Genomic DNA, 12130 nt, shown 5'->3' with positions numbered 1-12130 from the left:
TATGGCTCTAAACCTAAAGTTTACCAGTGTCTGTAGTGCAAACCAAATAGTTTATCTGGATCTATCACTGACTATTAAAGAAGGGAAGATAGAGACTACGGTATATACAAAACCTTGCTCTGGAAATTCCATATTGAGAGCCGATTCATGCCATCCTCGGCATCTCAATAGGGGTATCCCAAAGGGTCAGTTTCTGCGCTTGCGCAGGAACTGTAGTTCTGATGAGGAATTTGTTAAGGAGGCCTGCAAGTTACGTGATAGGTTTCTGGACAGGGGCTATGCTATGAAGTCGCTATTTGATGCATTTAAGTTTGCACTAGAAACTGATAGACAGGAATTGCTTAAGAGAAATAGGAAAAGTGATATGAATTTCAGAGAAAGAAAAAAGGCTAGCCCAGTGATTCTTATAACTAAGTATAGTAGACAGTTTGACCAGATTAAACAGATTATAGGAAAGTATCTACCGGTGTTGTATGCTGACCAAGCCCTTAAAAGAATTCTCAATTCAGGTTTCCGGATGGTAGCGAGAAAGGCTCCCACTTTGGGTTCTATTTTAGCTCCTAGTTTGTATGTGCGGGGTGATCAAAGAACCACTTGGTTACAAAGTAAAGGGATGTATAGGTGCGGTGCAAGGAAATGTGTGACGTGCACAGCAGTACATGTCTCGAATTTTTTTGTATGTAGTGTAACTAATAAGCGCTATGATATAAGGAGCTATATAAACTGCAATACTAAGTCAGTTGTATACCTGCTTACCTGCACGAGGTGTTTAAAGCAATATGTTGGCTGTACCACCAGGCCACTAAAGGAGAGGGCTAGAGAACATTTAAACTTAATAAAATCAAGAAGTGAAACTACAACAGTCTCCAGGCACTTAAGTGAGTGCAGTAATGGTAATGTAGGGTATGTGAGACTGCAGGGAATTGAAAAGGTGACCGCAGGACCTAGAGGGGGCGATATACAATCAAAACTGTTAAGGGCAGAAGTGAAGTGGATTTATAAACTGTGCACAAGGCAACCTCAAGGGCTGAATTTAACATTTGATATAAGCTGTTACTTTTAAAAGCAGTTCATAGTTTGATTAATTTGCTGCAATCAATGTGTTTATCTAAAGGATTGTAACTGTCATTATAATGTTATGTGGTTTCTTTTTTAACTGACTATCTGAAAAATTCAGGATATAAAACTGTGTGAACAATTAACTACTTAACAGGCACATCTAATTAGTTCTTGGAATATGTATATGTTTGTAACGGATGCCATTGGACATGGTAATTTTATGGGTGGGATTATGGGTATATATTTCCTATGTGTAAGAAATGGAGAGAGGTCTCTGAGGAAGTGCGCTGTCACGAAACGCGTAAGACCTCAAGCTGTGTTTTTTAGATGTGCAAATAAAGGTTGATCGATTTTAATATCACCTGTTGCGGCTTTTTTATGCTGACCTGGAGTGCACTGCCAATGTGTGAACTTTTGTGGCAATTAGAACAAGGCTTCTGACTGCACTGCAGGAAGCAGTTCTGAATGCAGCCTGCATGGACCATTGCCCAAATGCAATGGCTAAGTGTATGGGCCCTTAGTTCTTAGAGCCCTTAATTCTCTTGCACTTACACCTGGGGTAAATTAGCCCTTTTAGAGATTTAAAAAAAGTTTTAAAGTTTAAAGTTTTAGAGATATTTAGAGAATTAGCATAAATCACAAAGATTCTGCAACAAAACCCCAAAATGGAAGTAAGTGGCACCATACTTATTTGTTTCTGGTTCAGAATTAGTCTGTCAGAAACAAATTTATTCTCACGTGCCTGACACTGAAACCTATATTATATATAAATTTTGTATTAAACTTTCTACTGATTGCAACTGGGGCATATTTATCAAGGCTTTCATGTACTAATACATCAATGTGTACTATCCTGTCGTACTTTAAAGGACAAGGAAAGGCAAAGTCACTTGGGGGTGCCAAAATGTTAGGCACCCCCAAGTGACTTAAATCACTTACCTTTTACCCTGGGCTGGTGCCCCTGTTCGGAGAGAACAGCACCAGCCCGGGGTACCTGTAGCGCTTCCTCCTTCCTGCTTCGTGTGCGCGCGCATGCGCAGTAGAGTGAAAAAGCCGAAGAAATAGGCTTTTCACTCGACTTGGCATGCGCTGGTCCTGGGGTCCCGGCAAAACGAAGCAGGAAGGAGGAAGCGCTCACTCACAGGTACCCCGGGCTGGTGCTGTTCTCTCCTAACAGGGGCACCAGCCCGGGGTACAAGGTAAGCGATTAAAGTCACTTGGGGGTGCCTAACATTTTTGGCACCCCCAAGAGACTAAGCCTTTCCTTGTCCTTTAAGGCGCTAAATAATAGATAATTGTCTCAAAGCAAAAATGGGAGAGAAAGGCAGGAACAGGCTTATGCTACAAGCTGGTTTCTCATTAATCCTGCAGGATTCAATACTGGGTGAGCAGCAGGGCAGTAGTGAAAGTGTATCATTTGCTATGAAAGACCCTTTTGTTTGCATGTTTACCCTGACATATTCTATCTGTCGATTTGTGCAGGTCTGTCAGGCTGAGCTCCAGGTCGGGACCTGTTTCCAGGCAATAAACAGCAGGATTCAATTACAAATTCTCAAGGCTCAGAACCTGCCAAACTCCTCTACACCGCTCTCCATAAGTATGTTCTGGCTTTGTCTGTTCTATGCTTGCTCTGTTCCCATTGTACTTGGCATCGATGTCTGATTCCCTGACTCAGACACACTCCAAGTTGGCTTAACTCATTCAGTAGCAAAAGGACCTTCAGCTTTGTGTATTACTGTACAGGAATTGGCTGTTAGTCTAATCTAATAATTGTCCTGCATCTACACGTAATCACTGAAACCTTGCACAACGCCCATACTGATTTTGGTGTCTGGATATTTCTACTTGTTATGTTATTGAGCTCAACAAATGTTTTGGTTTCTAGGAACACAAACATCTGATTTTTGTAATAGCTGTACATATAGTGTCTCAGAGACTTTAGGGCACAGTTACACATGGCACACAATCAGCTTCTCTCACCTGCATTTTGTAGGCAGGCAGGGAGAAGTCGATCCACTCCTATAATCTCCTGTGTGAAACCACACTGACAGGGACAGCTTCAGCCTGAGTACAGCTACATGGACCTGAGATTAGCCCGAAAAACATGAAAGCAAGCATTTTTGGGCCACCTTTTGGCTCCGGGCCAACATCTTGGGGGCAGAACAGTGACGTCACAGGTGTCATTAGACATAGAGACATTAGACATGACATTAGAGGGCAGGGCTGTGACGTGGTGATCAGCGAATCGTTGATCGCGACATCAGTTATGGAGAGTCCTGTCCAGATATACTGATATGGAAAATCTGGGCTGTCTGGGTCAAAATCAAACAGGTCGCAACCCTAGTGTAGCTGCACTCAGGATGACCTTGTGCCTGTCAGTGCAGCTACACACAGCAGCATATAAGCGCAGATCCATTTCTCTCCACCTGCCTATCAAACACAGACAGAGAGAAGCGGACCATATGCCATGTGTGGCTGTGCTCTTAGGTCTATGGCACAATTCCAGTAGTTTTTTTGCCCAGTGCAATTAAAAGCATTCATCAATTACAAATCTTTGGGTCCACACATGTTCCATTAAGTAATAGGTAGGCATTACAAGGGTTTTGTTGCCCACTTGTGCAGCCATTAATTGTCTGGGGGGTAAACACTTGGCATTGTGCCATGCACCGTAGCCCTTACGATGCACTAACAATTCTGGGTATTTTGGTGTAACAAGTATACGTTTTTTGTTCAAAAACATTGTATAAAACGTATCTATATTTCTATATTGTTATATATAACAGATGATAGCAGTTATTCTAGGTTTTATTGGAAAAACTACAGTGTTTCTGGGATTTAATAATTTTTCCAACTAAGGAAGGTTGCACTTTTCTCTGCCTGTGAAGGGCAGACATTAACCATCACATACACAAACTTTTAGCTAGCTCCATGGCTTCAGTTAATATGGATAATCATATAATCTAGATCTGGCTCGTTAAGTCATTTACTTCTTTTAACTGTTTTGCATAAAGAGGAGTAAGGTCTGCAAAAGCCTATGGCTAGATCACAACCTCTGTAATGACACAGAGACTGTTGACGTCTCTGCTATTATAGTACAGATCTTTAATTGCTGCTACAAAAAACTACAATCAAGGCAGGGTTTTAAAATCCCAAACAGTTTTTGATATTGGTTGCTGTGGGTGAATAAGCTAGGCTTGTGACATTCTACTAATCAGTTATTACTTTTGATACAATATATGCTGCGTTTGAAGGTGCATTTGCTTGGTATGCAATAACACCATTTCTAATGTGAAAATTAGTTTCTGTGTGTGAGCAGTAACAGAGTATGGCAGCTCTTAGATGTGATAATGAATAAACACAAAAATGTAAATTAATAAGGCAAATAAATAAGTCTACTTGGCAGATTAATCTATGCCAGAATGTCTTACTGCACATATATAGAAAAAGTAAAACCCTATCTATAAAAACGAAATGTATATACATTAGCTAACCCGAGGGCCTAGATTCTTAGGGATTCTTGCCTTGCGGTACATACAGAGAATACATTTTGATAAGCTTTCTGTCATTATCCTTAGATTTTTTTGTGAAAGTGGAAATGTTCAGTACAGAGGGACTGCTATACAAGAAAAAGACCCGTCTGCTAAAAGTTACCAATGGCCAGGTGAACTGGGGTGAAACCATGATTTTCCCTGTAACACTGAAAGAAGAGGGGATCAATTTTCTGATCAAACTCTACAGCAGGAGCTCAGTGAGGCGGAAGCATTTTATCGGACAGGTGAGGCAAATAAAGTAGCAGTTATAGACAGAGGTGCATCCATAACAAATGCCACATTCTAAAATATTAAATAAACTTCTATGAAAGGGAATCATGCAGTATTATCATTTTGAGTATTATGATTTTGTTATTTACTGTTTGCTAGTCGAATCATTGCCACAGTACATTTACAGAATTCTTCTAAAGCAAGAATGCCTGCCTTGTAACTTTCTATCAGTTGTACACTAAGGTGCAGAATTATCAAAATGTGAGTTTAGAGCTTAATACATAAAAACTCACCTACAGTCTATTCATTCCTATTGGATTTTTAGGAGAGTATTTAGCAAATGGTGTCTTCTAACTTTCACACATTGATAAATATGCTTCTAAAAGTCCCATAGGAAAGTTTTTAGGTATTAAGCTCTAAACTCATATTTTGATTAAAAAAAAACATTAGACATTTGAGGGTGTCTAGTAAATGGTTAACTGCAAAGCCAAGAAATGCCTCTAGTTATTGCTGACAGAAATTACTTTTCTTTAGCCTCATTCAAACAGAAGCAGTTTGCCAAGCTAACCCCTAGAGCACTTTGTTCCTTAACTGCAGGCCCTGGAGCCCAGGAGTAAAATGTGCACCCTGTCCACCTAACGGAGGCACTCACCATGCACACACTCATACCTGTTAATTTTATTCATCACACTGTTGGTTCTTTACACTTTTTCATGTAAAATAAGGTTTTGATGAGAAAACTGCTCACAAATTTGCTGAGAAATGACCAGGTTATTAGAAATTTTATATAATATGTATTATTAACTAGCTAACTAGGTGCAGCAATTGTTAAACAGTAAAAGGCTCATTTATACCAAGGTGCAAACTGCAAAAAACAGGTGCATTGTGTCATATTTTTTGTCTATGTTTCACTGCTTAGGCACAAATCTTGTGCCTGTGAATGCAGGTGGGATCAACATGTGCCAGTCATGCAGGGTAGCCCCTTGGGCAACATATGGGCACCCCATACATGTCATTCCTAATGTTTGGTGCACATAAGTAAGTTATTTGGGCCCTTTATTGTCACACTTCCTTAGCTTACCAGCACTGCAATGAAGTCTAGCTTGCAGAGGAATGATTGATTACTCCCTAGAACTGACATTATATTCATTTATAAATGTTCAAGTGCTGGAATGCTATAAAAGCTATAAGGGGACTCCATTTACTTAGCAATTCAGCCCATCAAATAAGCAGTGCAAAAAAGATTTGCTTCTGTCATTGGCTGGCACAATAGGACAGCGGATAAATGCATTGTGGGCAAAAGAAACAGTGCTCCTTTTCTAAATAATACCTTTAATCATAAATTTAATAGAGCAAAGGAAGGTTTTCCTTACCCAACTGCCTAACAACATCACTGAGATTACAAGTATATAAAACATTTTTAAATAGAATATGTATGTTGCAAAATAACCTTTCACTTGAAGAGCATCATGTATCCAAGCTATAGCTTTTCTTTAACATCTCATTCCCAAGCTTTCTAACATAACACAAGCCTTTCTTTCACTGGAAGCACACAGTGAACTAGGGTACAGATTGCAGCATATCACTTTACAAAGAATTACTTGTGGGAGACGGAAATGTCAGTTGTATAAATTACATCTAGGATAGACGCTTTTCACTCTTTTTAAATGTAACTCATTCATTCATTGTATCCCTTAAATAAACGGTAATGGTAAATCACTGGTGTAACTTTAAAGATTGGTTTACTTTATAGACAATGGTTGAGAACCTTATCTCTCCTAGGGGAGAAATATAAGAATTGTGTTAGTGGCTTTGAATCTATATAAAAACCTAACTACGTATATTGGGATAAATAAATAAAAGTCTATGACGGCAGTTTTTTCTTAATAATGATATCAAATGCATTTAACAACACAAAAGAAACTAAAAAGGGGTTATGTACATTTTACCCAGACATTTTGCGGATGTATACAATTCCCCATTCAGCATTGGCAGTGTACCTGGTCAGTTCATACTGTGGTAAAACTTATTAAAGGTTATTAGAGCATACTTATTTTGAGCACATTCAGTACATTCCCAAATGTAAAGACACATAGTGCAGGGTACTACAAGGAAATGAGTATCTAACTTACTGACCCTCGAATTTTCAATTCCCTACGTCTCTCCTTATGCTTCCATCACCATGTTATTGTTATGCAAAAGGCCATCAGCAGTCAGGGAGCTGCATACATCCCTGTAGAGTTGTAGGAAAGCTCCCTATCCCTTATTTGCCAAATACTGGACGAAAACAAAGGTCTTTCGTGTCTCCTTTGCTTTTCATGAAGTGTAATTACAGCACTTCAGAATTCCCTATGTGACGCAAAATTCAGAATGCAATCCCATCCCGTAGTAAGAGAAATGGTGCACAGGGTGATTTCAAGTTTTTTGCTGCTTAGGCATAGGCTTTCTTGCCAGGCAGTTGACTCAAACATGTTCCAAGGAGCCAAATGCACTGAAAAATAACTGACTACCATTGCCACAGGGCCACCACCAGGAATCACAGTGCCAAATACTACTTATTTAGCAGGGCTTTTCCACCCTACGGGGGCCATCATGTGCCTATGAACAAAGGGCCCTGACAACTAGAAGAATGGGGTCTAAAAGAAAACAAAAAATGCCTTTGTACACATAACCAATCTTCCCCAGACATTCATTACATCAAAGCCCTGCCTACAACCAATATAAATTCTTACATCTATCATTACATCTACTTGGGCCCCCTCTGCCATGGAGCCTCTGACTGTAGTAGCCCCTGTATTCCCCTGATGGGGAATGCTGTAAATATGAATACAGTATGGCAGAGCCTTAGTAGATCCAGTACTTATCCCTTCATGTCATTATTTTATGTAGTAAGTGCCAATAAACAATTCCCCTGTGCTTCTCTGTTGTGCAGTTGTTCATCAGGCAGAATACAGAATAAATTTCTGATAAAGGCAGCAATTGAACAGTAGTTATATTTCTTATTTCTTCTCTTGGCTAAATCTAAGGATGGAATAATACAGGCAGAAGATCAAGCTGGAATCCAAGCAGTTGTTATTTGCGTACAATATTATCATAGTTGTTAAAGAGGAAAATGGTCATTTTGAAGTTTAACAAAACCATTTGTGTGTAGATTTAGAAGGTATACCATTAAATGAGACAAAGGGAGAAAAACTGTAAAACAATGTTTTTTATTACTGTGTTTTTTCATAAATCAAATCCGCCCAGACACAAACAAAGATGGGTCATTCACCTTCCTCTTGCTTTACATAGGCAGCCAGATTTCTTTCTACAACCCCAGGAAAATGAATAAACACAGGATGGAAAGGCCAGTCTTTCCTTAGTCCCAAGCCATGCAGGTGCAGGTGCAGCAGAGCTTTCATCTTCCCCTGCTGACTTTGTAACAGGATTAATGTGTATCCTGCTTGCTCATACCCAGTGAACACTAGGTGACTGTTTGACTTGGATCCAGTGGGAAGTTTTACTGCTAGCAAACTACTAAAAGGTCACCAACAAGCAACTTCATAACACAGTCATGTAATGTTATGCATGGAACTTTTCCTCTATACCAGTTCTGTCCAGTTGATTACATGTATTGCATGTAGTGGGACAATTATTTGTCATATAGCATGTTTAAAGGTCTGATTAAATTAAAATAATGATGTCAGGGGCATAACAACAGAGAAAGCAGACCCTGCAGCTGCAGGGGGGGGGGGGCAGAAGGTATAGACCCTGTATAATAAGCAATTTAAATATTTATATTGCTATATTGGCCAACCTCTGGACATTTCAGGGGCCCTAAATGACTTAGCTGTATAGCCCCACAACATCAAGTTACGCCACTGGATGATGTCATACAGTGAAGCCTATGGATCCTTTGAGCAAACTGGGAGCCATAAAAATCCTCTGGAAGGCCTCATCCAGCCCGCCAGTTAGACCTTATCAACCAAAGGTAACTGATATCAGTTCAAATGTTTTCAGAGACAATAATTTGGCCAGATATTACCAGTGATAGCAATCATAATATCATAGAAAAACAATAGTCCATTGCAGATAACTTAATTACCAGTAGATGTCCTCTGACTGATGTTTAAGGGAAATATCACGCAATGCATTTTGCTACATTCTCAAAAAGAATGCAGTGATTGAAGCAACAGATGGCAGCTGCTTACTACATTTTTCACCCTTTTTGGATTCTTGAAAAGGGTACACTACAGTAGGGCTATTTTAAGAGATAAAGATGATTGTGTTTAAAAATCAATCAAAAGTACAAGACACAAACATTAATAGATACTAGGGCAGTGGTTTCTAAAATGTAGGGGGCATAAAGCAATTGCTTGTGGGGATACAGCCTGATGACCAGTAAGGTTGAGAGGTGAATATGCCAATTTGCTTCCCTAGATAAGCCTAACTTCTGTTTAAGAACAGTAGGTCACTTTGAGGGTTTAGGGTGATTTTAAGATGATTTGGTATGAATACTAATTTGCTCTAAATATTCTTGGAACTCTGTATCTCAAAGAGGAAACCATAGCCAGAGGAAAATAATTACCCCCCCCCCAAACAATTTATATTGTAATATACATATGTGTGTGTATATATATATGTAATAATAAAGATAGAAGATATATAGATCTCAAGTATGGTTCCCCATAGTGGTTTTGTATCACAAATTTCTGTTACAACATTGCAAATGCATTTTACTAAGTCGGGTTTATTTGTTAACACCGGGCAAATTTGCCCATGGAAGAAACCCATGGCAACCAACCAAATTGTTGCATTCATTGTTCTACCTGCAGCTTGGTGAATAAAGCCAATCACTCATTGGTTGCCATGGGTTAATGCCCATGTGCAAATTTGCCAAGTGTAAATGAGCACTATGTTTGTGTATTATATGTGTGGAATATTACTAGTTTGACAAAAACTCTCATACAGTAATCTAGCAATATGGTGTAAGATTTTAAAAGCTTTTCAAATAAGCATTTTGGTTTATTTTCAGGTATGGATTAGCAGCGACAGCAACAGCAGTGAGGCTGCAGATCAATGGACTGACACAATCCAACACCCAGAGAAAGTAGTCACCAAGTGGCATAAGCTAAATCCCTCTTGAAGCTGACACCAAATGCAGTAGTGTCGTACACAACAGGAATGAAAGAACTAAGAGCCATGTTGTAGTAGGGTGGATGGGACCACAAGTACTTAAAGAATTTGCTATTTTCATATTTAAGAAGTCAAGAATTACAAACCAAAGCATGGATCTGACAGAACCTTGAGAGGTACTGCTTAAGATGGATTTTACATCTGCTTTACCTGGATTGTAGTGAACCTATTTGAAGACATCCAGGGATGAATATTGCATAAAAGATTCTGGTTTAGGAACCAACAGTCTGTCTCTGTTGTACGCACATGGACCTTCATATAATGTAAACACAAGCATCACCCAAGTTTCTTGCTTCTTCCTGATACCACCTACTACACCACCTACTACAGGGTTTCACTGTATATGCAAATATTTGCAGATGCAATGATTTCTGAAAACTGTTTGTGATTATAGGGAAACTTTTTTTTCTGTGCACATTGAGTGAGCCACTAAGCTCTTCAAATGGCTGATAATAGTAGGTTCCATCTACTAACAATTATGAATACAATTTAAAATATCCTGGCTTCTTCAAATGTGTAGGAAATCTTAAATGTGAATGTTTAAATTATACAAATAACTTACTACTAGGTCCACATGTATTTTACATTTAGCAACCATTTAATCACTTGATTTATTATTAATACTTAGTCCTATGGCATATTTGGCGATTTGACCAGAATGGTTCAATAAGGATAAAGCATTTAAAATGCCCTTCCTTGCATGTCGTACCCTGTCAAAAGAATGGAAAATATTTTATCTAAGGAAAATGCTGGTGTTGATAGGCAGGCACCATTCAGGAAGTGAACATTTGTGATTGGTAGGTGCCTGGCAATACCAGCGCCTGAGGTGGATTTACAGGAAGCAGTGATACGTGATCTCTAGAGCTTTGATAAGTATCTCTCCTCAGAGTCCACACTAGTTCTCCCTTTTAGGGCTCTGGCACACGGGGAGATTAGTCGCCCGCAACAAATCTCCCTTGTCACGGGCGACTAATCTCCTCGAACTACCATCCCACCGGCGAAAATGTAAGTCGCCGGTGGGATGGCACATGCTGCGCAGGGGATTTCGGCAAATTGCCGGAATTGCCTGCGCAGTGTGTGCCATCCCACCGGCGACTTACATTTTCGCCGGTGGGATGGTAGTTCGGGGAGATTAGTCGCCCGTGACAAGGGAGATTTGTTGCAGGCAACTAATCTCCCCATGTGCCAGAGCCCTTAGGGTGAAGGCACATGGTGCTACTTAGTAGCAGCTACTTGTCACAGCTACTAAATGCCAGAAAAAGCGAGAAAATTATCAGTAAATGATCAGCATTGTCTATTTTTGTAGCCACAAGTAGCTGCTACTAGTAGCTCCATGTGTCTTTGCCCCTAGCCTGCAGTCAAAATGTCATATCTATCATATTCCTTAGAGCTGCATATGTACCTATTCAATCAATTAATACACATAATGCACATTATTTAATTGTATATAAAAAAAATAGATCTAGAAAAATATGTAATATCCGTGAAACTAATGTTTTGCAGTTGTATTCTAAGTCCCCAATTATTTTCCAGATCATCTACCTAAAGTTATAATCAGCTAAATCTAAAGTTGGGCATACAAGGCTGGTTTAAAGCTGCCGATTTGGCCCCATTAGACCGATTCATCAGTTTATCTGCCTGTGTATGGGGCCCTTCAACAGGCCTACCTGACTAATATCTGGTCAAGCTCACAATCGGGCTGGTTATGGTTTTTCTGTTGGCTTTGTATTCCTGTTGTAACTTGGCTCTAGGGCCAAACAATCAGAACAGCCCAATATTGCCCACCTTAGGTGGGTATACTGGGGAATGTTTAACTCGTTTGTTAAGGTTGCCAATTTATATGTGTAATGTATGGCCAGCTTTATGTGCCAGTCAAACAGCTCTAACAGGGAACATAAACTGTGTATTATACAATGTCTGGCATTGACTTATTTTAACACAAGGCCTTCCCATGTATTGTATTTTCACACATCCCTCCCCCCCCCCATGTTTAAGCAGGATACAAGTTTTTTGTCTTACGCATTAATTACTGAAATATTTCTCTGATTATCTTTTCATATACAACATAAACATTACTACTAAGCTTAAAGCCATCCAGTTTTGAAACTGATACTGTGTTTTGGTACTAATGGCTC

The 12130-nt window shown here is 39.5% G+C and overlaps 1 protein-coding gene across 2 annotated transcripts in view; it reads left to right on the top strand.

Moving 5' to 3' along the window:
• tc2n (tandem C2 domains, nuclear) overlaps positions 1-10955 on the top strand; it is a 32000-nt gene extending 21045 nt beyond the window's left edge. For both annotated transcript variants that reach the window (XM_002933204.5, XM_031891882.1), the window contains 3 exons: positions 2542-2656; positions 4635-4834; positions 9835-10955. In XM_002933204.5, the coding sequence (XP_002933250.4) occupies positions 2542-2656; positions 4635-4834; positions 9835-9945 (426 nt within the window). In that variant the 3' untranslated portion in view covers positions 9946-10955. The remainder of the gene's footprint in view (positions 1-2541; positions 2657-4634; positions 4835-9834) is intronic.
• The last annotated feature ends 1175 nt before the right edge of the window (positions 10956-12130 follow it).

The sequence above is a fragment of the Xenopus tropicalis genome, chromosome 8, assembly GCF_000004195.4.
Source record: "Xenopus tropicalis strain Nigerian chromosome 8, UCB_Xtro_10.0, whole genome shotgun sequence".
NCBI classification, from domain to species: domain Eukaryota; kingdom Metazoa; phylum Chordata; class Amphibia; order Anura; family Pipidae; genus Xenopus; species Xenopus tropicalis.
The sequence above is the reverse complement of the archived record's forward strand: the minus strand, read 5'-3'. Positions and strand labels throughout refer to the sequence as shown.